General features: G+C 44.2%; 1 protein-coding gene across 9 annotated transcripts in view; it reads right to left on the reverse strand.

Moving 5' to 3' along the window:
• znf438 (zinc finger protein 438) overlaps positions 1-24423 on the reverse strand; it is a 341546-nt gene that overhangs the window by 170188 nt on the left and 146935 nt on the right. For all 9 annotated transcript variants that reach the window (XR_005460779.1, XM_038798254.1, XM_038798252.1 and 6 more), the window contains one exon: positions 3923-4011. Coding sequence is in view for 7 of the 9 variants with exons in the window: in XM_038798254.1 (XP_038654182.1) it covers positions 3923-4011 (89 nt within the window). In the remaining 2 variants the exon portion in view is untranslated. Of the gene's footprint in view, positions 1-3922; positions 4012-24423 lie in introns of those variants that run through there.

Below are 24423 nucleotides of genomic sequence, written 5' to 3' on the forward strand. Positions count from 1 at the left end.
TAAAGATTATTACATTTTTTAAAATGTTAATGTCCTCATTCATCTGGGCGAGCCTGCAGAGCAATACTTCAGAGGGGGTGACGAGTTGTGGTCTAGCACTTCCTGATTTACAGTATTATTACTGGGTGGCCAATATCCAAATAATCCTGACGTGGCGTCACAACCCAAGTCCAAACTGGTGCCTTATAAAGACACAGTCCTAGAGTACCCAATTATTTTTCTTTTCCAATTAAAGGGCAATTTAGCATGGCCAATCCACCTAACCTGCACATCTTTTGGGTTGTGGGGGTAAGACCCACGCAGACATGGGGAGAATGTGCAAACTCCACACGGACAGTGACCCAGGGCTGTGATTCGAACCGGGGTCCTCAGCGCCGTAGTCCCAGTGCTAAATACTGCGCCACCATGCTGCCCATGGAAACACACTCCTGCTGCTCATCCTCTCTCTTCGTGCCTTGGTCCCCTCTCCAGAAGGTCAGAATGGATTGGGAGGCTGTGCTTTACTAAGGCCAGAATTAGCAAGTTTTCTCCCAATACAGACAATAAATGTGGACAGGTGCTCACTTGCTCCCACTGACCACACATTGTGGTCCTGCCTAAAGCTGTCAGCTTCTGGTCATCCTTTTCCGACACACTTGCCAATATTCTGGATACAGACATTTTGAAAGACAGGCTTTGATTAGGAGTAGTCAGCACGGCTTTGTACATGAGAGATCATGCACTGCAGATTTGTTAGAGTTCTTTGATAAAGAGATCAGGAATATTGATGAGGGCAGGGCGGTAGACGATGTCTATATGGACTTAAGCAAGGCCTCTAATAAAGTTCCACATGGTAGGTTTCTCTGGAAGGTTAGATCACATGGAATCCAGGGTGAGCTGGCTAATTGGATATACAATTGGCTTGATGGTAGGAAGCAGAAGGTAATGGTGGAAGGACACTTGTCGGACTGGAGGCCTGTGACTAGTGGCGTGCCTCAGGGGTCAGTGCTGGACCCATTGCTGTTGGTTATCTATATCAACGATTTGGATGAGAATGTACACGGCATGATCAGTATGAGGTGTTGCATTTTGGAAAGTAAAAACAAGATAAGACTTTTGTGGTGAATGGTTGGACCGTAGAGAGTATCTTGGAACACATAGAACATACAGTGCAGAAGGAGGCCATTCGGCCAATCGAGTCTGCACCGACGCACTTAAGCCCTCACTTCCATCCTATCCCCGTAACCCAGGGACCTTGGAGTTCAGGTGCATGGTTCTCGAAAGGGGGAGTCACAGGTAGATACGGCAGCGAAGGAGGCTTTTGGCATGCTGCTTTCATCAGTCAGGGCATTGAGTAAAGAAGTTGAGAAGTTATGTTGCAGTTGTACAAGGCGTTGATGAGGCCACACCTGGGGTATTGTGTTCAATTTTGGTTGCCTTGCTGTAGGAAAGATGTTATTAAACTGGAGAGAGTGCAGAAGAGATTTACAAGGATGTTGCCAGGACTCAAGGGACTGAGCTATAGGGAGAAATTGGACAGGCTAGGACTTTTTTCTTTGGAGTATAGAAGACCGAGTGGTGATCATGAGAGGCATGGATAGAGTGAATGCACTCGATCTTTTTCCCAGGGTTGGGAAATCGCGAACTAGAGGGCAAAGCTTAAAGTTCAGAGAGGAACGAATTAATGGGAACCTGAGGAGCAACATTTTTTTTTTGCTTCTTTTTTTTTTTGCACAGAGGGTGGTACGTATGTGGAATGAGCTGCCGGAGGAAGTGGTTGAGGCAGGGATATTGACAACATTTAAAAGGCATTTGGACAGATACATGGATAAGAAAGGTTTAGAGGGATATGGGCCAAACACAGGTAAATGGGTTGGCTAAATGGACTTTTTAGTTGGCATGGACCCGTTTGATCCGAAGGGTCTGTCACCGTGCCGTAGATTCTATCTATCCATGACCTACAGTCCTGTCTTTTAACAGCCACATTCGAAATCTTAGCTACGCCGATCAGTCTCACTAACATTGTAACAGATATTATTGCATTTCCTTCATTAATAGCTCGCAGGTGGATTTTATTAATCTGGAAATCCCCCAAACCACCCTCTATGTGGTTAAAAGACAATGCCCTTTTTATATCTGGAGAAGATCAAAGATGTCATGAGGGGTTCAACTGAGAAATATTTTTATAGATGGCAACCATTTGTCTTTTACATGAAAGAATTGCTGTTGACTGTTAAGTTTACGGTTTTCCTTTTTGTATAATTTTATGTTGCATATCTGTTTATGGGGAGGGGAGCTGAATTTATGACTATATATTGTTCTGTTCCCCTGCTCCTTTCCCCGTTTGAAAATTAAAAAAAATATATATATACGTTTTAATGCTCAAATATATCTAAAGAATACACACACAGGTGAAATCAGGATGTCATTCGGCAGTTTTGGCTCCTCATTATCCACATGCCTTTCCTTGAAAATTAGGATATTAATTATTATGAAGAATTCAATAAAGGTTTGCACAGCAAGTTAGCTTTATACGGACAGAAGCAAATTAACGTAATTATCTGACTATTTGCAGTACCAGCCAAAACCCAGTTCTATCAAACTGACTTGCAAGTGTTGAGACCCTTTGACAAAACTGCAAAATTGATTTATAAAATTAAAACAGAATAAAAGATTTAAACTGTCCCACCTTTAGTCAAGAATTTTGCGCACTATGTATGTATGCAAGTATGTGTGTGCATCTTATTTGTATAGGAGCTGTTACTGGACTAGTAACCCAAGGGGCTGAACAAATATTCCTGAAAATGCAGTTCATATTCCACTTTGACAGTTTCAGATTCAAATTCAGTTGTATAAATCTGAAAATAAAAGCCCATCTGGTTCACGAATGCACCTTCAGGAAGTAAATCTGCTGTCCTTAGTTGGTTTGAGAATTATGTTAAATTATCGTCTGTAGACGTTTAGCTGTATTATTGGGGGGGGGGGGGGGGGGAAGAGACACAACATTTCTGGGATGGGGGTGTGGGGAGATTGTCTTCTTTTTAAAATAAATAAATTTAGAGTTCCCAATTATTTTGTTTCCAATTAAGGGGCAACTTAGTCTGGCCAATCCGCCTACCCTGCATATCTTTGGGTTGTGGGGGTGAAACCCACGCAGACACGGTGAGAATGTGCAAACTCTACATGGACAGTGCCCCGGGGTCGGGACCGAACCCGGGTCCTGAGCGCCGTAGGCAGCAGTGCTAACCACTGAGCCACCATGCTGCCCTTAGAGATTGTCTTCTAATGAAAGGTTGAACTTGTACCTGTTGGAGTTTAGAAGGATGGGAGGCGACCTTATTGAAACACAAGATCCTGAGGGGGCTGGACTGGGGTGGTGGTGGGGGGGGGGGGGGGGGGGGGGGGGGGGGGGGGGGGGAAAGAAAGAGAGGGAGAGAGAGAGATGCTGATGGGATGTTTTCACCCTTGTAGGAGGGACTAGAACAAGGGAACACAGTCTCTCATTTGGACAGAGATAAGGAGACAATTTGTTCCGAGGGTCGTGAATCTTTGGAACTCTCTTCCGCAAAAAAAAAAATCCAACTTGTTTTTAAGGCAGAGGTAAATAGATTATTGACTAAAGGGGAGTCAAAAGTCATCAGGGGGTAGCCAGGAGTATCAGTGGAGGTCACTATCCGATCAGCCATGATCTTATTGAACGACAGAGCAGGTTCGAAGGACCAAATGGCCCACTCCATCTGCTAATGGGTCTGCACATATGTAATTTTTAACAATACCACCAGGTTAAAATAACATGCATATCTTTTTCAGTTTTATTTCAACCAAATTCATTTATGCCCTTCTCGGTCTTCTGGCTTTCAGTTTAAAAAATGTACCAAACGCCATTGGGGGGGGGACAAAAATAGAAACTGTATAAAATTGGACCCATTTCTTAGTTATTTACCTGAAAAACTGTTTCTTTCTTTATAGACTCTTCAATAATTTCTTTAGAATCGCCATTTGGATCTTCGTTCATTGGCATCTGTCCTATGGCTGCAACAACAGTTAAGAAATGAGATGTTATTAGAAAAGTGATGAGTAAATGTCACATTCATTTATCAGCCAAAAATCTAAGTTGGATACAAGTGCCTGAATCAAAATAATGTTTTTTGCTCTAATTAAAGCTCTTCTGGTGGTGATAAAACTGAAGTTTAACATTTTACCAACTGCAACTAAAGTTTATATCCAATACCTTATGCAAGTTGGGCCATAGAGCTTGTAGAAAGTTTTGGGGGGAAAGGAGTTAACATGGCACTATTCTGTCATGGTTTCTGCATATTAATGACCTATAATTGATCGAGATTGACAGCTCTGTTACTTTGTTATTTTAATCGAGACACCAACATTAAATAACCACAGCAAAGAAACAAATTTCACAACTATCGCTGACAGAAAGCCCAAGGGGCCTGGATTCTCCGCCAGCGGGATGCTCCGTTTTGCCAGCAGCCCGGGGGTTTGTTGACAGCACAGAGCTGCCCTGCAATGGAAACCCCATTGACCAGACGGCGTAACAGAGCATCCCACCGGTTATATCTATAACATTCTGATCATTTTTTTTTAAACATAACTTCCTGACTATCCATTTCTTCCTATTCATCAAGTCAGAATTTCTCATTGAAACATCTTTTAGGCGTGCCTGTGCACAAAATATTGATATATATAACTCTCTTCCAGCCTAGTCATGAACCTCTGCTTGTCCCGTTTAACTTCTTGGTCAATCGCTCAATGGGCATTGACCTTTCAAATAGGAATTCGAACTTTGTGTCTAAGTAACTTTTTTGTGGACTGTGTCAAGGTCTGAAAATGACCTGACAAGAGGGGATTTAAAGCAAATTGCGTTTGCCATGAAGAAGCGAGAACACATTTTCAACAAAAGCATGTGCCGTAAGACCCCTAATTAATCCAGTGAGTAACTGAATCATATAGACTAATAAGAGTACCCCGGTCTATACTGAATGAGCTCATCCTCCCAAGCTGATAGTAGGATGTTATAACTAATCTCAACTCCAAAGAATAGCAAAGGGAAACTCAACTAAGACTTTTGCTTCTGGTTGTTTCCCTCGTGGAAGCACGTGCACATGAGCATTACTGAAGAGCGTTTAATGGCCTCAAAGGAATTAGAGATGAGGGATGGGTAAAAGCTCTTTAGAAAAGTTTTGAAACCCATTTATCAAGGTATTCCCATTGATACAGTTCGATAGGCTGTAGGTTACAAGTAATGCCACTTAATGCAAGTTGCTCACAGGGGTAACTATGAATATTTCAAGCAATGCCCACATCACCCCACCCACGGCTCTATTGATTTCAACTGCATCTCATTATTTCATCTTGCATAAAGCAATCAATCAAAAACACCTCAGATCAAGATTAGGTGGCACTGCTTCCTCATCGCACCGGGGTACAATTCTAACTTTGGGTGACTGTGTGGAGTTTGGACATTCTCTCTGTGAGTTTCCCTCGGGTGCTTTAGTTTCCTCCCACAATCCAAAGATGTGCAGGTTAGGTGGATTAGCCATGCTAAATTGATCATTAGTGTCCAAAAGGTTAGGTGGGGTTACAGAAATAGGGCAGGGGGAAGTGGGCCTGGGTAGGGTGCTTTTTCTGAGGGTCGATGCAGACTTGATGGGCCAAATGGCCTCCTTCTGCATCGTAGGGATTCTATGATTCTAAGTGCATTATTAAGCAGAGGCCTGGGATTTTTTTAGTTGTTCAGATTCACAACTAGGGTATAGCCATACCCCATGGGTCTCCTGTTTATACTATACATTAAAAGTTAATTAGGTAAACGAGCTTCAAGTGCAGGTTGTGTTTACTGGTGTAATACATCCCTCCGTGACTTAGTTTCCAGTACACCTGGGGATAATGTGAACACTAATTAGATTATTGTTATGTAATATTGGGTTTAGAGCTTTTATGTTTTAAACAATCTATTTAAAACACGGTTTTCCAAGGAAAACAGCTCCAGTAACAAGCATGTGACATGGTCAACAAGCCCCAGCTGCTTTTGAAATATTGAGCTGTGATGCAGGCATCATTTCTGGTAAGGTACCAAATCCCATTCACCTCAATCACAGACAGCTAGACAGGTTCTGATACAATGGATCCTTGATGAATCTTTGGTATCCAGGAGAATCCGAGCTGACAAAATCAAGAACTTTGCTGCAAGTGCACATTGTACGCTTTTTGTTTTGAGTATCTCAGATTTGAAGTGCTGCTGACCCTTGGCATCATTTTTCTTTAAGCATACTCAAAACAATAATTTACACAGAAACACACTACTTAAGTCAGAATAAAACCTACAAGATGTTCCCAACCGATGGGATGATTGGCTAGAGACACCTTTATAAAAAGGAAGACAAGGTTTTGACTTAAGGGCCTTTATCAATCTGATTTTTAAAACTGCCATGCTGATTTCAATAAATCTAAGTACTTGGTTAGACACTAACAAGATATGTCCTTCCACACGAGGGGGAATTTGCCTTTACAGGAAAGTCTGCTTTCTTTTTATGTTTAGCCAGAAAGAATGTTTTATCCACCTCCTAGACAAAAAGTGAATATGTTGGCATAGAGGTCCCAAATCTGCATCAAATAACTGTGATTCAACTAAAAGGAGACTAATGTTTGATACTTTTTCAGAGGCCAATCCTAGAACTTGAATCAGAATTATGGGCTCACTAACAATCAGGGCAAATTCAGTTTGTCATATTTTAATATGATAAATATTGCAGCTCATTATGGTTCTCAGCTCTTACAGCTCAAATAAACAATTCAAAGACTCCGGAGTTAAATTAATCACATGACTATACAGTCAAAGGTTTTAACCTTGATTGTTTAAAGTTTGGGGCAAAGTAGCAGTGAAATATCAAATTGCTTCAGACAGAAGTTGAACAATGCAGCAAGTTTACTCCTGATCCTTTACTGGAGTGGCGCTATCCAATGTTCCCTCACTAGCAAAATGTGTTTGAAGTAGAGAGATAAATTGAGAAGGGGGCTGTGCTCAGGATTATGATGGAGGAAGGATGAGGGAGTTCAGCTGCATGTACCCCTGAACACGGCTGCTTTGTAATGCAGAGCAACACCAACAGCCCGAGTTCAATTCCCGTACAGGCTGAGGTTATTCATGAAGACCCTGCCTTCTCAACCTTGCCCCTCGCCTGTGATGTGGCGACCCTCAGGTTAAATCACCATCAGCCAGCTCTCAAGAGTGGAGAGCAACCTATGGTCACCTGGGACTGTGTTGACATTTACACTATATCGAGTATCAATGCAATAAAGCTATCTAGAAGACTTAATCCTTCTATTTGCAGACATCTTAATTAGTATTTTTGTGCTATAATTGCACTTGGGCAGTGCCATGGGATTGAGGCTGACTTGCTTCCACTCCTCTGCAATGGTTTTTAAATGGTTGATAAGTCCACTGTGTGACCTGCAGACTCTGCCACATAGAGAGCATCTATGCCACCATCATGAAGAGGAAGTTCCCAAGATATAGGAAATGATTCACAGTTTTCACGATTTTGCCTTTGATCTGAATCGGTTGGGGGGGGGGGGGGGGGGGGGGGAGAGAAGAGGTGTGCTGGGGTGTTGTGCTGTGGGAGCTGGTTGAAAAAAGGACTTTAGTGACTACAACAGTGCTACAATACACCGCAAAGCACACCAGGAACTATAGTCTCACACGCACACACAGTACACCACATTATTCAGTCAATGTGTCAGCCAACTGCTTAAAAAAAACAAGACAAGACACGTCTCTGGCTAGGAGGGGTGGTAACGACCCATATAATTCACCAAGATATGAGGTTTTCTCTTCAGTATGGACTGACTCAACAACTTCCATTCAAAGACCTCGAACAATGCAGGGAGGAAGGAAATAATGAGTTTCTACTTCAAATTGCTATACTGCCCCTATAGAAACGTAATCTGCGAACACTCATTGCCTAGATTGCAATATGAACATGGTTGTTTGGATGAGGTACATATTCCCAACAAGAATTGATTTTTTTTAAAATTAAGCATATATGGAACTGTATTGATTTAGAATGTTCATCGACCAAAACCATAATCACTTCCAACATCATGCCAAGCCTTTTATAGCTTTCCACATAGCCAGCACAGACCAATTCTGATCCACATCAGCCTTCAACTACCTACCATCACCAGGTCAAAGAAGCAGCTGTAGAACTTACGCAAAGTGGGGGGGGGGGGGGGGGGGGGGGAAGAGTGGTGAGCACTTCTACCTCATAGTGCTAGGGATCCGGATTCGATTCTGGCCTCTGAAAATAACCTTAAAACAGGGGCTGTCCTTCTCAATCTCACTGCAGCACACAGCATGGTCTAGTACACTGGTCCCCACGACACAATCTCAAGAGTTCTCACTCTGTGGGTTACTGATGCCACCGAGCTATTATTCAGAGATAGGCATGCACATGGGTTATGGGATGAGAACTTGGAAGAAACTGTCCAACGCGTTTCCACAAGAGAAGTTCTCACTCCAGCCCTTTTCAATCTCTATCAACGATCTGCCTCAAGCCCAGTCTCAGAACTTCATCTATGCTGATGATATCTGCTGTGCCTCTCAGCCTCGGACATTTTCTAATCTAGAGGCAACACTAAACAACGATGTAGAAAAGCTGGCCAACTACTAGAGCCCTGGCACATTCACCCCAACAGCAACAAAACAGTCTCAACTATATTGCATCTCCACAGTGTCAGCACCCAGAGGAACTTAACATCTCCTTGAATCATACACAACATCCTCTTCATATCTTGGTGGTCATAGAATCATAGAATTTAGTGCAGAAGGAGGCCATTCGTTCCATTGAGTCTGCACCAGCCCTTGGAAAGAGCACCTTACTCAAGCCCAAGCTTACATCCTATCCCCGTAACCCACTAACCCCACCTGACCTTTTGGACACTAAGGGGTAACTTAGCATGGCCAATCCACCTAACCTGCACATATTGTGACTGTGGAAGGAAACAGGGGCACCCAGAGGAAACGCACACAGACACGGGGAGAAAGTGAAAACTCCAGACAGTTAACCGAGGCCGGAATTGAACCCCAGTCCCTGGGGCTGCGAGGCAGCAGTGCTAACCACTGTGCCACCGACCGTGTTTGACCGAACACAGAGGTGAGCAAGGCAGCAGCAACGTTTAAGATGCAAATCCAGGTGCTCAGTAAACTTACTGACTCTTCATGGGTGCGGATGCTCAAAGTTTAAGGACAACAGCTCCTGCCATCGTCTACTCAACTGTAGAATACTGTGCACCAGTATGACGCAACTCAGCCACATCATTCTTGTAGATACCCAGCTCAACACAACAATGTGTTTCATCTCAGGTACCCTCCAATCAACTCAACTCTCCTGGCTCCTAGTCCTAAGAAACATCTCGCCCCCTCATTCAAGAAATATTGCAACAAGAAAGCTCCTGGAGAAGGTTTACATCAACCTAAGCCTGCCACTACACAAGGAGATTACCAACCCACCTATTGCTCACCTGCCTTCATGGCACCCAGTAGGGCTACGATGACGATGCCAACGAATAACACAAGAGGCTGTATGGCAGCAGAAACGGAACTGACAAACAACCATTAAAAACTACTTCCTATCACAGATCCCACAGTCAGCCCACCTGACTTCAACCTGCCACGCCAACATTGGGCACACTGCACCGTCCAAGGCCTTTGTGCAGCAAATGGGCACAAGTGGGGCCTTGCAGGAAACAAGGACTGTTACTGTGGTACATCCCCAGTCAGTGACTTACATCATTAAAACTGCCCCCTGTCAAAACTCAGCGGAGGGCTCAGAGTGCTCCACTTAGCCATTGCGGAAGCTATTTCCTGCCTTGACGATTAGTACACTCGCTAATACAAAAACAAAATGAGAGAACACCCAATGAAAATGCAATTTTTATCTCAGAGATTAATGGACTCAAATATTTGCTATCTGTTAAATTAATCAGCATCAGATCAAAAGGCGAGGGCAATAGATGCAAGAAAACATCACAACCTTCAAGTTATCTTCTAATCAAACACCATCTTGCCTCAGACATTTATCACCATTCCTCAATATCATTGGCTCAAAATGCTGCAACACACCACCTAGCAGCATTGTGAGAGCACCCTCAACCCACAGACTGCAACAGTTCAAGAAGCAGGCTGACCACCACCTTCCCAATCAGCCCAATTTGGGCTGGGAATGAATTCCAGCTTTGTCAGCAATGCCACATTCCAAGAATGAATTTTGAACACACAATCTGAGATATTTTGAGCACAGTCTGAGATCAAGGGCAATCTGTGAATGTCAAGTGAGATTATTTGACACATAGTTAAAACCATGCCGTATGTTTCATCTTCCCAAAAACCTGGGAGGTAGCTGATTGCTTTTGATTCACTGAGAAGAGTTCAGACAACTCAAACTGTACACGTGAAATTTGTCCTAGTTGGGACCTGTAAACTGAACGGAGTCCAAATTCAGCACATGGAGTACATTACAAAGTATGTTCTGTTGATTGACCTCCCCAAATAAACTTTAAAAAATGCCAGAATGTCACAAATATCTATTGTGTGATGAGATCTCACTCTGCAGTAAAGTCACTCATGGAATTAATATGCACATTGGACATCTGTAGCCATCGCGACAACAGCAGGCACAAAAGTAAAAGCTTCCATAATCAAATTACACTACCTGATACAGAAAATAAACTACGATATAAGGATAAACACTAATTTGAAGTCAAATTCCAGAACTCCAAGCCTCTTAGCAGCAAAACTGGATTCCTATTCTTTAATCCTTTTCAGATCTTTTAATTGTCTATATTTTTAACAGTCTGTAATATGTTTCAAAATAGAGCGAGAACCTCCCTTTGTGGTTATCCGATTGACCCATGCCCATCACATAGCCACAAATCACCTGTTATTAGCCACAGGGACCAGCTTCTGATAGTTCCACAAGTTCCTCACCAAGCATAAGTTTAAAAACATCCAATTAGATCTGAAAATCATTCCAGAGCATTCACGCGAACGCGTAAGAGTTACTCCTTTCTTCTAATAGATTACCAGGTCACAATTGATACAGGATGGTTGATTTTTTTAAAAAACATTCCCTCAGGCAACCATGGTGGTTAAGATTCGCCCAAAAGTGTGTTAACAAATCACGTTGTTAAGTACTGTATAAGTAAACCAATAAATGCAGGGGATTACGAGATCCAGAATTTTTTTTTTCATTCAAGGGATCTGGCTATTATTGCCTATTCCCAATAGCCCTCTGATGGTGGTGAGCTGCCCTCTTGAACAGCTGCAGTTCATGTGGCATAGGTACACCTGCAGTGCTGTTCAGGAGGGAGCTCCAGTGAAGAGACAGTGATAGTTTTACAAGTCAGGATGGTGAGTGACTTGGAGGGGTACTTCCAGGTGGTAGTGTTCCCATGTATCTGCTGCCCTTGTCCTTCTTGACGGTTGTGAGTTTGGGAGGTGCTGATGGATTTAAGCCACTATGCTGTTTGCTGTAGAGAAAAGAGAGCTTGCCCATGCCTACTTTTAAAAATTTGATGTTTTTGCACATTAATTGCCCGTTAAATTGGATTGTCATCTGTACCAAGGTACAGTGAAAAGTATTGTTATGTGTGCAGCTCAAACAGATCATTTAGTGCATGAAGAGAAAATACGTAATAGGGCAACACAAGGTACACAATCTAAATACATAGACACCAGCATCGGGTGAAGCATACAGGACTGTAGAATTAATCAGATCAGTCCATAGGAGGGTTATTTAGGAGTCTAGTTAATCTGTTTGTGCGTGTTCTCAGACTTTTGCATCTCCTGCCTGATGGAAGAAGTTGGAAGAGCGAGTAAGCCGGTTGGGAGGGGTCTTTGATTATGCTGCCTGCTTTCCCAAGACAGCAGGAGATGTAGATAGAGTCAATGGATGGGAGGCAGGTTCGTGTGATGGACTGGGCGGTGTTCACAACTCTCTTTCTTGCAGTCTTGGGCTGAGCAGTTACCATACCAGGCTGTGATGCAGCCAGGTAGGGTGCTTTCTATGGTGCACCTGTAAAAGTTGGTAAGAGTCAATGTGGACACGCCGAATTTCCTTAGTTTCCTGAGAAAGTATAGGCGTGGTTGTGCTTTCTTGGTCGCATCGCGACATGGGTAGACCAGGACAGATTTTGGGGGTGTTTACACCTAGGAATTTGAAGCTGCTAACCATCTCCACCTCTGCCCCATTGATGCAGACAGGGGTGTGCACAATACCAGCTCTTTAGTTTTGCTGGCGAGATTGTTGTCATTAGAAGTTCTCTATCGCCCTCCTGTATTCTGACTCGTCATTATTCGAGATCTGACCCACTATGGTTGTGTCATCGGCAAATATGTAGATGGAGTTGGAGCCAAATTTTGTCACACAGTCGTGTGTGTGTATAGGGAGTATAGTAAGGGGCTAAGTACGCAGCTTTGCGGGGCCCCACAATTCAGCTCAAAGTTAGGGCGACCTATCTTTTGCATTACAGAAAGGGAACAATTCAAACTATAAGTTGCAGCTGGAGTGTTTTTTAAAAATATATTTTTTCTAACTCTTCATTTCTCTCCCCATGGATTGGGTCTTCTTTCCCTCTTTATTTCTCTTCCTGTGGCTGATTTGACTCTAACTCACCAACTACAGTTCACCCTCCTTCTCCAAACATTTCTGTTTCTTTCTCAATCCTTAAATCCCAATGGTTAGGAGATACACTATACGTTTTGCCACTCAGTAAAGTCACAGATGACCTGTTACCCTTGTCACAGAATAATCAGCCTTGTACTTCAACAAATTACTGTGGAAAGAAATTACAAGCTGAAGGATGTGAAAGAAGTCTAACAAATGAGATGCTGGGTTCCAGCAAGATCTGGCTCATTAGCTTCGCTTAGAATTACAGACAATGGTAAAGAAAATTACTACAATTTCAGTTATGAAATTACGTGGAAATACATAAAAATTATTAAAAGTTTAATTCAGGATTTTGATTCGTTGATTAGCACAAATTAAACCTGAACAGAGCTCTATGATTGGCAATCACATGGCATATTTGCCAGCATGGGAGAGTAAGTTAAAAGATGTTGCTCGGCAGGCTTCACCATTCAAGTGAAAGCAGGAAACTCACTTGAAAGGCAGCTTGTGTGGGTCATCGGACACTACCTGCACACAGGAAGGCTGTTCTCCCACACTGCAACATAGAATTACAGAACTGACAGCACAGAGGAAGGACATTGATCTTCCAGGAACTACCAGTAACCACTCATCTGGGGTAGTCAAAACGAGAGACAAGGCCTTTCAGTTCACAGCCCATACCACGCTTGTGAACAAGATGAGTATTTTTAAAACTTTCAATCTGTGTTGAACACAATATCAGGACATCTGGAGAGCAGCTGTGCCAATACGTTGCCTCCCATCTGAACTCCCCACAAATGGAAGAAAGGTTTTGGGCTTTGCTCCCAATTGTCAGAGTACAGTCAAGAAAATGACCTGACCGGGACCAATGGCTATGTAAATAGCAACCAGGGGAAAAGCCAGGTTCACTTTCCCCGGGAAAGCATGTCTTCTCTGCTCAGTTCCTTCCCGAGCAGTAGGCATATCCAACACTGCTGTGTATACACACAACATGTTCACCGTGTGGCTTGTAAAATAAGACAAATGATAGAGTGACATCATTAGAAACTTACCTATGTTTTAAACAGACACTACACAAGTTAATAATACAAGAAGTTTGAATATTTGAGAGTTGAAATGATAGCATAAGTAATTACTCCTGACCACAGAAGTAGGGACATTTTCTACAGCACTATTTCTCAACAGCCACCTACGTTCTCAATGTGACACCTGCTAAGTGCATGACTCAGCCGTGATAAATAACCAAGCTGCTTCCACATTCATTAGCAAACCATAATTTGCCTGAACCTGAAGCAGTGGTAACAATCTGGGGTTTTCAAGAGAATCTTATAGATACCTTATATTTATATTGATGCAGCGGGGAATTCCCTGCCTGGAATCCACAGGACTGCTCTTTCTCAAAAGTAAACTTTTGATTAATGTCAAAGAGTAAAGCACAATCAAACGGTAAAGCTTGGTCGAGGGGCACAAAGGAAAAAAAAAATCTGTAACATCGCTGTCAAACAATGAATATATCCTTGCAATTTAAGTTGGATTTTGAAACACCAGGTCCCCATGTTAAAGCATTTTGTTCTGCCTTTGCAGGTAGGAGCTGAAGAAGCCAATTGGTCTCTAAAATATTTCACCTGGGACCAAACCATACAGACAGGAAAGCACCCAGGTTCAAATTCCAAGTCAGCAGTTAGAGCTCAACCACTTAAAGAAAGTCGTCCATGATTTACATGCCTAATTACTACCCAGCAACTCCTTCTGGACAATATGCGTAGACAGGCCTTAAGCGAGGCAAATTTTGCTGTGAGCCTAGTTGCTATTGTCCTCAAATATATAATGCAGGTTCAGTGAGCTATTCAAGAGCAGGCAACACATGCCCTGCAACTTCAAACCCATGTGTTGGTATGTCTTGTGGGCAGGTGAATGAGTGGTGAGGTAGGAGACAGGAGCATCACCCACCTCTCAGACAGCACACAGGGGCAATCAGGTCCCACAGGTACAGGTCACGATCCTCGCCTTTCTCTGACAAGGATTTTGGATATTTCACCCAGAATGAAGATATGCCAGCTAGTCTCACCCATGTCCTAATGTCCAACTCTAGTACTGGACAAAAAAATAAATGAGAAGGGCAAAAGAAACTCTCATTCTCTTTCGCTCAATCTGTTTAACAGCGAATTTTCAAGATTTCACAACAGAAACTTGGTTCCAGAGCATGTGCTCTTTTGCACAATGATCTGTTTTTTAAAAATCTCTAGATTAAGAACGAATTGATCGAGTCATATGGAGCAACAAAAGCAGATCAATGGCATATGTTTCAAGACCGTACAATCCTCAATTAAACCTCCATTGCAGAACCTTGGTCACTTCAAAAACAGAAGTGATACATTTTAAGAGGGAAACTTTTTAACGACTTCAAAATTACAGTGCAACCAGATTTTGCAGCCGAGACCCTCTATTATGACGTTCTTCCAATAGAACAGTCCGACATTCTACCCTTTTTGTCTCTTAGCTTTACAGTTGTGTTAGTTTGCACTCCTCCCCCACCATCCAACATTCCCAAATCAAAAGAATTGACCTTTCGCGATCTGCTTTGTAATTGCCACCCAAAGCATGAATGGGTAACACTGGCTGCAGAAGCTCCATTTGGACTGGCAGATTTTCAGGACTGGGGGATTATATGAAGCCCTGTGGATGTACCTGGAAGTCTTCCAGGATGCTCTGGGAAAGATGAAGGATGCCGTGGCCAAGGTTTACGTAGACCCGGAGGCCCAAGGTACTTAAAGGCCCCACCTAATTACAGGTCCCAACGCCTTGCTGGCAAAGGTAGAGGATGAGCACAACCATTTGGAAAGCCTGGGAATCATTCGGCCGGTACAATTCACAGAGTGGTTAGTGCCTGTAGTTCCAGTGCTGAAGCCAGACAAAACCATCCGCCTATGTGGGGATTACAAGCTAACAGTGAACAAGACCTCTCATTTGGATGGATACCCAATGCCGTGCATGGAGGACCTCAATGCAAAGCTGGCTGAAGACATTCCTTTTGCTAAACTTCGCAAAGAGTCATGCATATCTCCAATTGGAGCTAGACACGGCATCTAGAAGGCTCGTGACCATTAATACCTATCGGGCCCTCTACAAATATACATGGTTATCATTCATCGGCTTGTGTTATTTTTAAGAGAGTCATTTTTAAAAGAATTTACAGTACTCATTCTTTTTTTTCCAATTAAGGGGCAATTTAGCGTGGCTAATCCACCTACCCTGAACATCTTTGGGTTGTGGGGGTGAAACCCACGCAGATATGGGGAGAATGTGCAAACTCCACACGAACAGTGACCCAGGGCTGGCATCAAACCCAGGTCCTCAGTGCCATAAGGAGGAGTCACTGACAAGGAGCACCTAAGCAACCTTGAGGAAGTCCTCCATCGGTTTTCGGAGGCAGGCATCCGCCTTGAGGGGCAAATGCGTTCTTCACATAAAAGAGGTCACATACTTAAGGTACCGGGTCCAAGGGACAGCTTGCCTCTTATGGAGGATAAGGTAGGGGCCCATCAAACAAGCTCCACACCCGGGAACTTGACGGAACTGCAGTTGATCTTGGGGCTTGTTAAATATTATAGGAAATGTATCCCAAATCTGGCGACCATCCAAGCACACGCTGTTGCAAAAGCACAAGATTGAGCATGAAGAGCGCCACAAAAAGAGGCGATCACCAAGGCGAAGCAGCCACTGTCGTCATCATTGACACACTATGACCCTTCAAGGCCTCTTTTGGTCACACACAATGGGATTGGGGTGGCGTTATCCCACTCTATGGACAACAGAACGGAGGGGCCAATAGCCTCCACATCGAGGACTTTGGCCGATGCAGAGCATAATTACGCTCAGATCAAGAAAGAAGGACTTCCGCAGTGAAGAAATTCCACCAACACATTTACGGGCAATGTTTTACGATTGTAACGGACCACAAGCCTATGCTCAGGTTGTTCAAAGAGGACAAGGCAATTTCACCGATAGCGTAGCCTGGATACAGATTTGGGCCTTACTATTGGTGGCATAAGAGTACATGTTCTAAGTATTACCCAAGCACGCAGATCACATACACGGACGCTTTGAGCCGGCACCCATTCCAGACACACCTACCCATCCCCTTCATTGATTGACAAAGTCATTATTTTATGGCTACCTTGCCGGCCACCGCCAAACAAGTTCGCAACTGGACACAGAAGGACCTGATCTTGGCGAAGTAATGCCATAGCGCCTTGCATGGGGGTCTGCGGGGGCAACTGTGGGTTTTCAACTCAAAGCAGCAAGAGCTCAGGGTGGAGGACGGCTCCCACCAGTGACACCCCTCCACCCATGGGAATGGCTGGGTTGACCTTGGGTACGCCTGCACGGAGACTTTGCCAGACTCATTCAAGGCTTGATGTTCTAGCTGATAGTGGATAGCCATTCCAAATGGTTAGACATCCATCAGATTCTTGCTACCATCGAGAAGCTGAGCCTCTCATTTAGTACCTATGGCATTCCGGAGGTCCTGGTCACAGACAATGATACCCCCTTCACTAACAAGGAGTTTGCATGCTTCATTAAGTGAAAAGGGGTGAAAGCACATTCGAACCACCCGAGACCACCCTTCCGGAAATGGTCCGGCAGAACGAGCAGTACAGGCGTTCAAGAACGTCATGAGGGAACAGGCTCGGGATCCGTGGAGACTAGGTTGGCACGTTTCTGTTCAGCTATTACACCTGGCCACACATAACAACTGGCATGACAACAGAAGTGGGCTGAAGGCCGGGAACCCACCTTAGCCTGACATTCCTCGATATTGGCGGGAAAATAGAGTGGAGACAAGATTGCCAGAGGCAGTACCACAGCAGACGGACGCAGGACAATAGTTTTCAACTGGGACACACTGTATATATCCAGAACTTTGAAAATAGTGCCGGGTGAATACCGGGGCCGTGGTGCAACAGACTGGACTGGTAGCATACATGGTGTGGACGGTGCAAAAACAAGTGGACCACCTCCGGAGCAGGTAGCCAGCATCAGGACCAGTCCCACCGGATGAGTCGGCCCTGCATACCGCCTGCCTGACACCAAAGGGTCAGGGGGCAACACCCCCTAAGGGCCCAGACACAGGCATGGAGAACTCAGGGTCCGACAAGGAGACTCAAGTGTCCATGGTTTCAGACAACAACTTCTCCAGGGAACAGCTGCCGACTGTGCCCCACCCTCCAACAGATGATCGGCGTGGAAATAACGTTCCCCAACATGTTACAGCCCCCCACCCCCACCCCCAACCCAGCCCCATAACAGCCAAGATGCAACCACAGACAAAGCAGAGATGGAGGCCTCCCCATGCTCTACGACCAGAGGGGATGAACCGATTGATCTCCCCATGGGGCACGTGGAATAAGAGTTCCCCCGCTGAGGGGGCGAAAGTCCAACAGCGGGGCTTGTCAATTTCACCCGATAAAAGCCGGCCCAGAAGAGAACCGGCATCTTTGGATGGTCCTGGCAGGGACTAGTGGTCTTCTCCATTGCTGTGCGTCTTCAGTTTAGTTTCAAGAAATAAACCTCTTGGACTTCCTATGTTTACATTTGTGCCTTGCTCTCCAGTAAAAAAAAAAGTGGGAACAAGTAAATTTTAATGGAGAATCGTGTTAACCCAGTATCCAGGCACCATGTGTAATAGCTCTTCTCTTTTGCTTGGCCTCCCGTTGAAACCTTGCAACTGCTGCAAGAGTAAAATCAGCATCATGCTTTGTGAGGAATGCACCACAGGTCATGTCACCATCACACTGCAGTGTGACATGCTTCAGTGTTCCTGGGTCTGGCTATTTAGCAAAACAACAACTGGGATCGCAGCACATGACAAAAAAAATGAGCAAAGCTGCTTAGGAAAACTGTTAGTCACCTTCGAGCAAAGGTGAGAAACGTGCCTCACAGGAACTTGGAGGCAAGAACCCACATCCTACCACTTCATGACGTAGCAGTACCTTAAAGAAACCTTGGGTTTATTTTTAAAACAAAATGTTTCTTGGGTGACAGTGCTCATCCATCTCCATATTTTATATTATTGGATCTTTCATATCAGCCATCCTTGGAATGAAATACACACTTAGTTAAAATGCTGTTCTTGTATTGTCTCGTGAACAATGTGCAGGTACAGGAGGTAGTTGCAAAATAGAAATATTAAGCTTTCAAGACAAATATCATAACTCACAATGTCAGAGCTGTTTTTTTTGGTATTTAACTGGCATGAGGTAATTTCAACTCCAACTGGATCTAATTACAGCACAGTACAATCATAACCCCAGAGTAGGAGTATAATGGAGCAAACTGATAAGTAGACTTATTTCATTATTTCTGATTTTTTTTTTATTCATTCATTCACTCGAGCACTAAAAGCCACCAGCAGTGATGTATAGATTGGTGTATCAAACTGCAAACTGAGAAGCTTTTGTTATATGAACTACAATATGCAGTACGTGTTCGCACTTTTCTATTTCGTTTTCAGGGATAATTACACACAGAATTTTAATTTTCTGACCCAAGACACAAAGTGACACACATTTTGAAAGGCAAAAGATGAATGCAATGCACTGAAACCTGGAAACTGGACCACCAAGTGCAATCCGTTTGGTGAACATTAGCACCTCTGGGTCAGGCACTACCGTGTGACAGGAATACAAGTCTTCCTATTGGTAGGCAATCAACACGCTAACCACTTCAGAAAAGGGCAAAAACCACTGAACCAGGTGTCCATTTTAATTCTATGCAATCCACCATCTCAAGCGACCGTTGTATGCAGCCCAATCAGAAAGCTGTGCTGCAAACTAATTTTTACTGGAGGTTATCCTCAGCCTGCCAAAATCCACTTTGCCTCACGCAAGTCTCCTACACAACCACCCCCACGGAAAGTTATTTCAAGGATACTCGTACTCATTTCAGCAGCATTTCCAACCAATATATTTTGCTGTTGGAATCATAGAGGATTCTTGCAAAGTAACAGAACACTTATGGGTTTGGAATGAAGAGTACCTTAACCTCAAAGATTATAGCGCTACTTAATTACCAGAGGAAGAGAGCCATAATTAATCTTTGAACATGGAAAAACAAAAGCATGTTGTTTTAGTATTTCTCAGCCTCAGCACAAGCGTTGCCCGAAGTAACAACTGCGTTACCCAAGTGTTCATGATTTTCACATCTACATGGTAACAATGCAATTGTACACTGGGATTAACAGATCAAGCGAATGTAGGAATGCAACTCAAATGCATTCTGGAATCAGTTATTATTCAGTTATGAGATGTGGAACAAGACAAGATTTTCAAAGGAAGAGAAAGTGCCAATTCTGGCTAGGGCAGCGTTTATTATCCGCCCTAATTGTCCTCGAGAAGATGGTGGTTAGTTGCCTTGAACCAGTACAGTCCCTGTGGTGTAGGTATACACACACAGTGCTGTTAGACAGGAAGTTTCAGGATTTTGACCCAGCATCAGTGAAGGAATGATGATATATTTCCACTTCTGACCTTAATGATGGCAGGGAGGTCATTGATGAAGCAGGTAATGATAGTTGGGCCTAGTACAATACCCTGAAGAACTCCTGCAGTAATGTCCTGGAACTGAGATGATTGACCTCCAACCACCACAGCAGTCTTTCTTTGCTGTCGGTATGACTCCAACCAACGGAGAGTTTTCACCGATTCCCATTGACTCCAGGTTTGCTAGGGTTCCTTCATGCCATACTCGGTAAAATGCTGCCTTGATGTCAAGGGCAGTCACTCTCACCTAGTTCAGCTCTTTTGTCCATGTTTTAACCAAGGCTGCAATGAGGTCAGGAGTTAAGTGCCCCGGTGGAAGCCAAACTGAGTATCCATCAGCAGGTTATTGCTCTGCAAGTGCCGCTCGATAGCATTATCGATGATGTCTTCCGTCACTTTATCGATGATCAAGAGTAGACTGATGGGGTGCAATTGGTCATGTTCAATTTCTCCTGTCTTGTGTATACAGGACACACCTGGGCAATTTTCCACGTTGCCAGGTAAATGCCAGTGTGGTAGCTGTACTGGAACAGCTTGGGTAGGGCGCAGCAAGTTCCAGAGCAAACATTTTCAGTACTGTTGCCGGAATATTGTCAGGGCCCATAGCCTTTGCTGTACCTTGAGCCGTTTCTTGATATATCATATGGCGTGAATCGTACTGGCTGAAGACTGACATCTGTGATACTGGGGATCTCCGGAGGAGACCAAGATGATCATCCACTCAGCACTTCTGGCTGAAGATAGTTGCGAATGCCTCAGTCGTGTCTTTTGCACATATGTGCTGGGCTCATACATCAGTGAGAATGGGGATATTTGTGGAGTACTGGATACTGCAAAGGCTATAGGCCCTGGCAATATTGTAGCAATAGTACTGAAGACTTGTGCTCCAGAACTTGCCGCACCCCTAGCCAAGCTATTCCAGTACAGCTACAACACTGGCATCTACCCGGCAATGTGGAAAATTAACCAGGTGTGACCTGTACACAAGAAACAGGACAAATCCAACCCAACCAATTACCGTCCTTTCAGTCTACTCTCCATCATCAGCAAAATGATGGAAGGAGTCATCAACAGTGCTGTCAAGCAGCACTTACTCAGCAATAACCTGTTCATGGATGCTCAGTTTGGGTTCCGCCAGGGTCACTCAGCTCCTGACCTCATTACAGATTTGGTTCAAACATGGACAAAAGAGCTAAATGCCAGTTTGAAGTGAGTGTGCCTGCCCTTGACATCAAGGCAGCATTTGACTGAGTATGGCATTAGGAGCCCTTGCTAAACTGGAGTCCATGGGAATCAGGGGGAAACTCTGTTGGTTGGAGTCATATCTGGCACAAAAGGAGGTGGTTGGAGGTCAATCATCTCACTTACAGGACATCACTGCAGGAATTCCTCAGGGTAGTGTCCTAGGCACAACCATGTTCAGCTGCTTCATCAATGACCTCCCTTCCATCATAAAGTCAGCAGTGGGGATGTTTGCGGATTACTGCACAATGTTCAGCACCATTTATGACTCCTCAGATAATGAAGGAGTCCGTGTCTAAATGCAGCAAGACCTGGACAATATCCAGGCTTGGGCTGACAAGTGGCAAGTTACATTCGTGCCACAGAAGTGCCAGGCAATGACCATCTCCTACAAGAGAGGATCTAACAATTGACCCATGAAATTCCATGGCATTATCATCGCTGAATTGCCCACAATCAACATCCTGGGTTACCATTCATCAGAAACTGAACTGGACTAGCCACATTGATACGGTGGCTACCAGGGCAGTTCAAAGACTAGGAAACCTATGGCGAGTAACTCACCTCCTGAACCCCCAAAGCCTGTCCACCATCTACAAGGCACAAGTCAGGAGTGTAATGGAATACTCGTCACTTGCCTGGATGAGTGCAACTCCAACAACACTCGACACCATCCTGGACAAAGCAGCCTGCTTGATTGCTCCCCCTTCCACAACATTCAAACCCTCCACCACCGGCGAAAAGTAGCAGCCGTGTGTACCATCTACAAGATGCATTGCCGTAACTCACCAAGGTTCCCTAGACAACACCTGCTAAACCCACGACCACTATCATTGCGGCCAAATGCAGCAGATACCTGGGAACCCCACCACCTGGAGTGTCCCCTCCAAGTCACTCACCACCCTGACTTGGAAATATATCGTGTTCCTTCACTGTCGCTGGGGCAACATCCTGGAACTCCCTCCCTAACAGCACAGTGGGTGTACCTACACCTCAAGGACTGCAATGGTTCAAAAAGACAGCTCACCACCACCTTCTGAAGGGCAACTAGGGATGGGCAATAAATGCTGGCTTAACCAGTGACGCCCAAAGTCCATAAATTAAAGATAAAAAAAGAAACAGGTAATTGTCAGAACCGCCCAGTACAATAGCAGACTACTAAATAAATCAAGAATAGTGAGATGTAATACTCCAAAGTTCAGGTTTATTGTAAACATTGCTCGCAGGAAGGAACACAATATGATCTGTATGTGACTTGCATCTGGTATCTGTACTCTTGGGATGATGACACCTTTCCCTTGAATGATGCCTCCTTGCTGGCTCTACCTTCCACCGCTTGCCCGAACTAGACCAGCACCATGGCAGTATGATCACCAAACCACCAACTCTCCAGATACTCTCTTCCTTTGAGCATATTGCCTTGTTCCACCCTCTCGCCTTGTTCCACCCCCTCATCTCTGTCAAAATCTTGTTCTCCACCACCCAACCAAGGACCATGACATTTTCATACAGACGTATCTTCACTGTGTACTTCCTTCAGCCTCTGTATTGAGTGACCTCTCATCTTCAATGACGTAAAACCCCATCTTAATTCATCATTCTCTCTCTCCCGAGTTCACTGCCCTCCTATGTTCCATTAATCCCACCCGCTATATAAACTCCCCGAATCTCACCCTCTACATAAACTCCCCAATTCACAGCCATTCCCTTGATCCTGCCATATCTTGTGGTCTCACTACTTACATCCGGACAATAGGGAGGCCTATCAGTACCCTCCAAAATGCTGCAGTGCTTGAACTGTCCTGAGACTAAACATAGGCCCAGATTTTCTTCCCCACGTTTCGTTCACCAAGGCGGAAATTTCCTGCCTGGCCGAACCTAATCTTTAAAATTGGCCATCTGCATGGGAGCCCATGATCTATCGCATATCTATGCCAACTTAATAATAATAATTTTATTGTCACATGTATGAAGTTACTGTGAAAAACCCCTCGTTGCCACATTCCGGTGCCTGTTCGGGCAAGCTGGTATGGGAAAAGAAGCCACGCTGGCCTTGTTCTGCAACACAAACCAGCTGTCCAACCCACTGAGCTAAATCAGCCCCATGAGGCTAATATGAGGATAGACAGTTCTTTGTTGGCCATTTCCTGTTTTTATCTCAATTACTTTGAGGTGTCTTTTTCTCCCATTTTTATAATTCTAAAGAAAGTCTTTGTGCCCCAGAGGTAGATGACTTAGTGTTCACTTAAAGAGCATTGGAAAGTGTTTGGCAAACCTTTTCAGCAGTGTTGCTTGTCAACTCGATGTGTGAATGATGTCATTTGAGATGGCATCACTGATTATATCCATGCACACTTCAAAAAAAATTAGGTTCCATGTCTAAGAATATTAGTGCCAGATTGTGGTAGGATTCAGGTTCACTACCTCCCGTCAGTTTCTGACTGCAGCAGTGTCACTATGATGTGAGGAAGTTCCGATCACTGAAGGAAGGAAAATTGAAGGGAGAATCACACCTGAGCTCATCAGCTGCCTTTGCTGATTCCGAGCCTTCCACTAGCCCACTGGGTCAAATGCCCTCTGTTCCTCCCCATCAGTAAACTTTCTGCACGTGAAGTGGGAGACAGCCTGAGTGAAGCAGCCAGAGTGAGATTGAAATTTGGTCATTTGGAGCAGTGTGGTAATTCGGTGCAGTGTGGGAGGAGGTGCTTTTTTCCTTTTTGTTTTGTTTTCTATCCTCTTGCTTTGTAACTGTTAACCTGCAGGTAGAGATCCAGATAGCATCCTGGAAATAAGTGATATAAAGATCTACCTTGGATATCTGCAGCAATAAGTGAAGGTAAGAGTTGAATAAATTTTCTTAAATAATTTAATTAGTGATAGAAATGTCAGTCAGTGGGGTCAAGTGCTACACTTGTGAGATATGTGAGGTCCATATCGCTTCCAGCGTCTCAGACGACTACACCTGCAGGAAGTGCACCCAA

Source organism: Scyliorhinus canicula, chromosome 5, assembly GCF_902713615.1.
Source record: "Scyliorhinus canicula chromosome 5, sScyCan1.1, whole genome shotgun sequence".
Classification (NCBI taxonomy): Eukaryota; Metazoa; Chordata; class Chondrichthyes; order Carcharhiniformes; family Scyliorhinidae; genus Scyliorhinus; species Scyliorhinus canicula.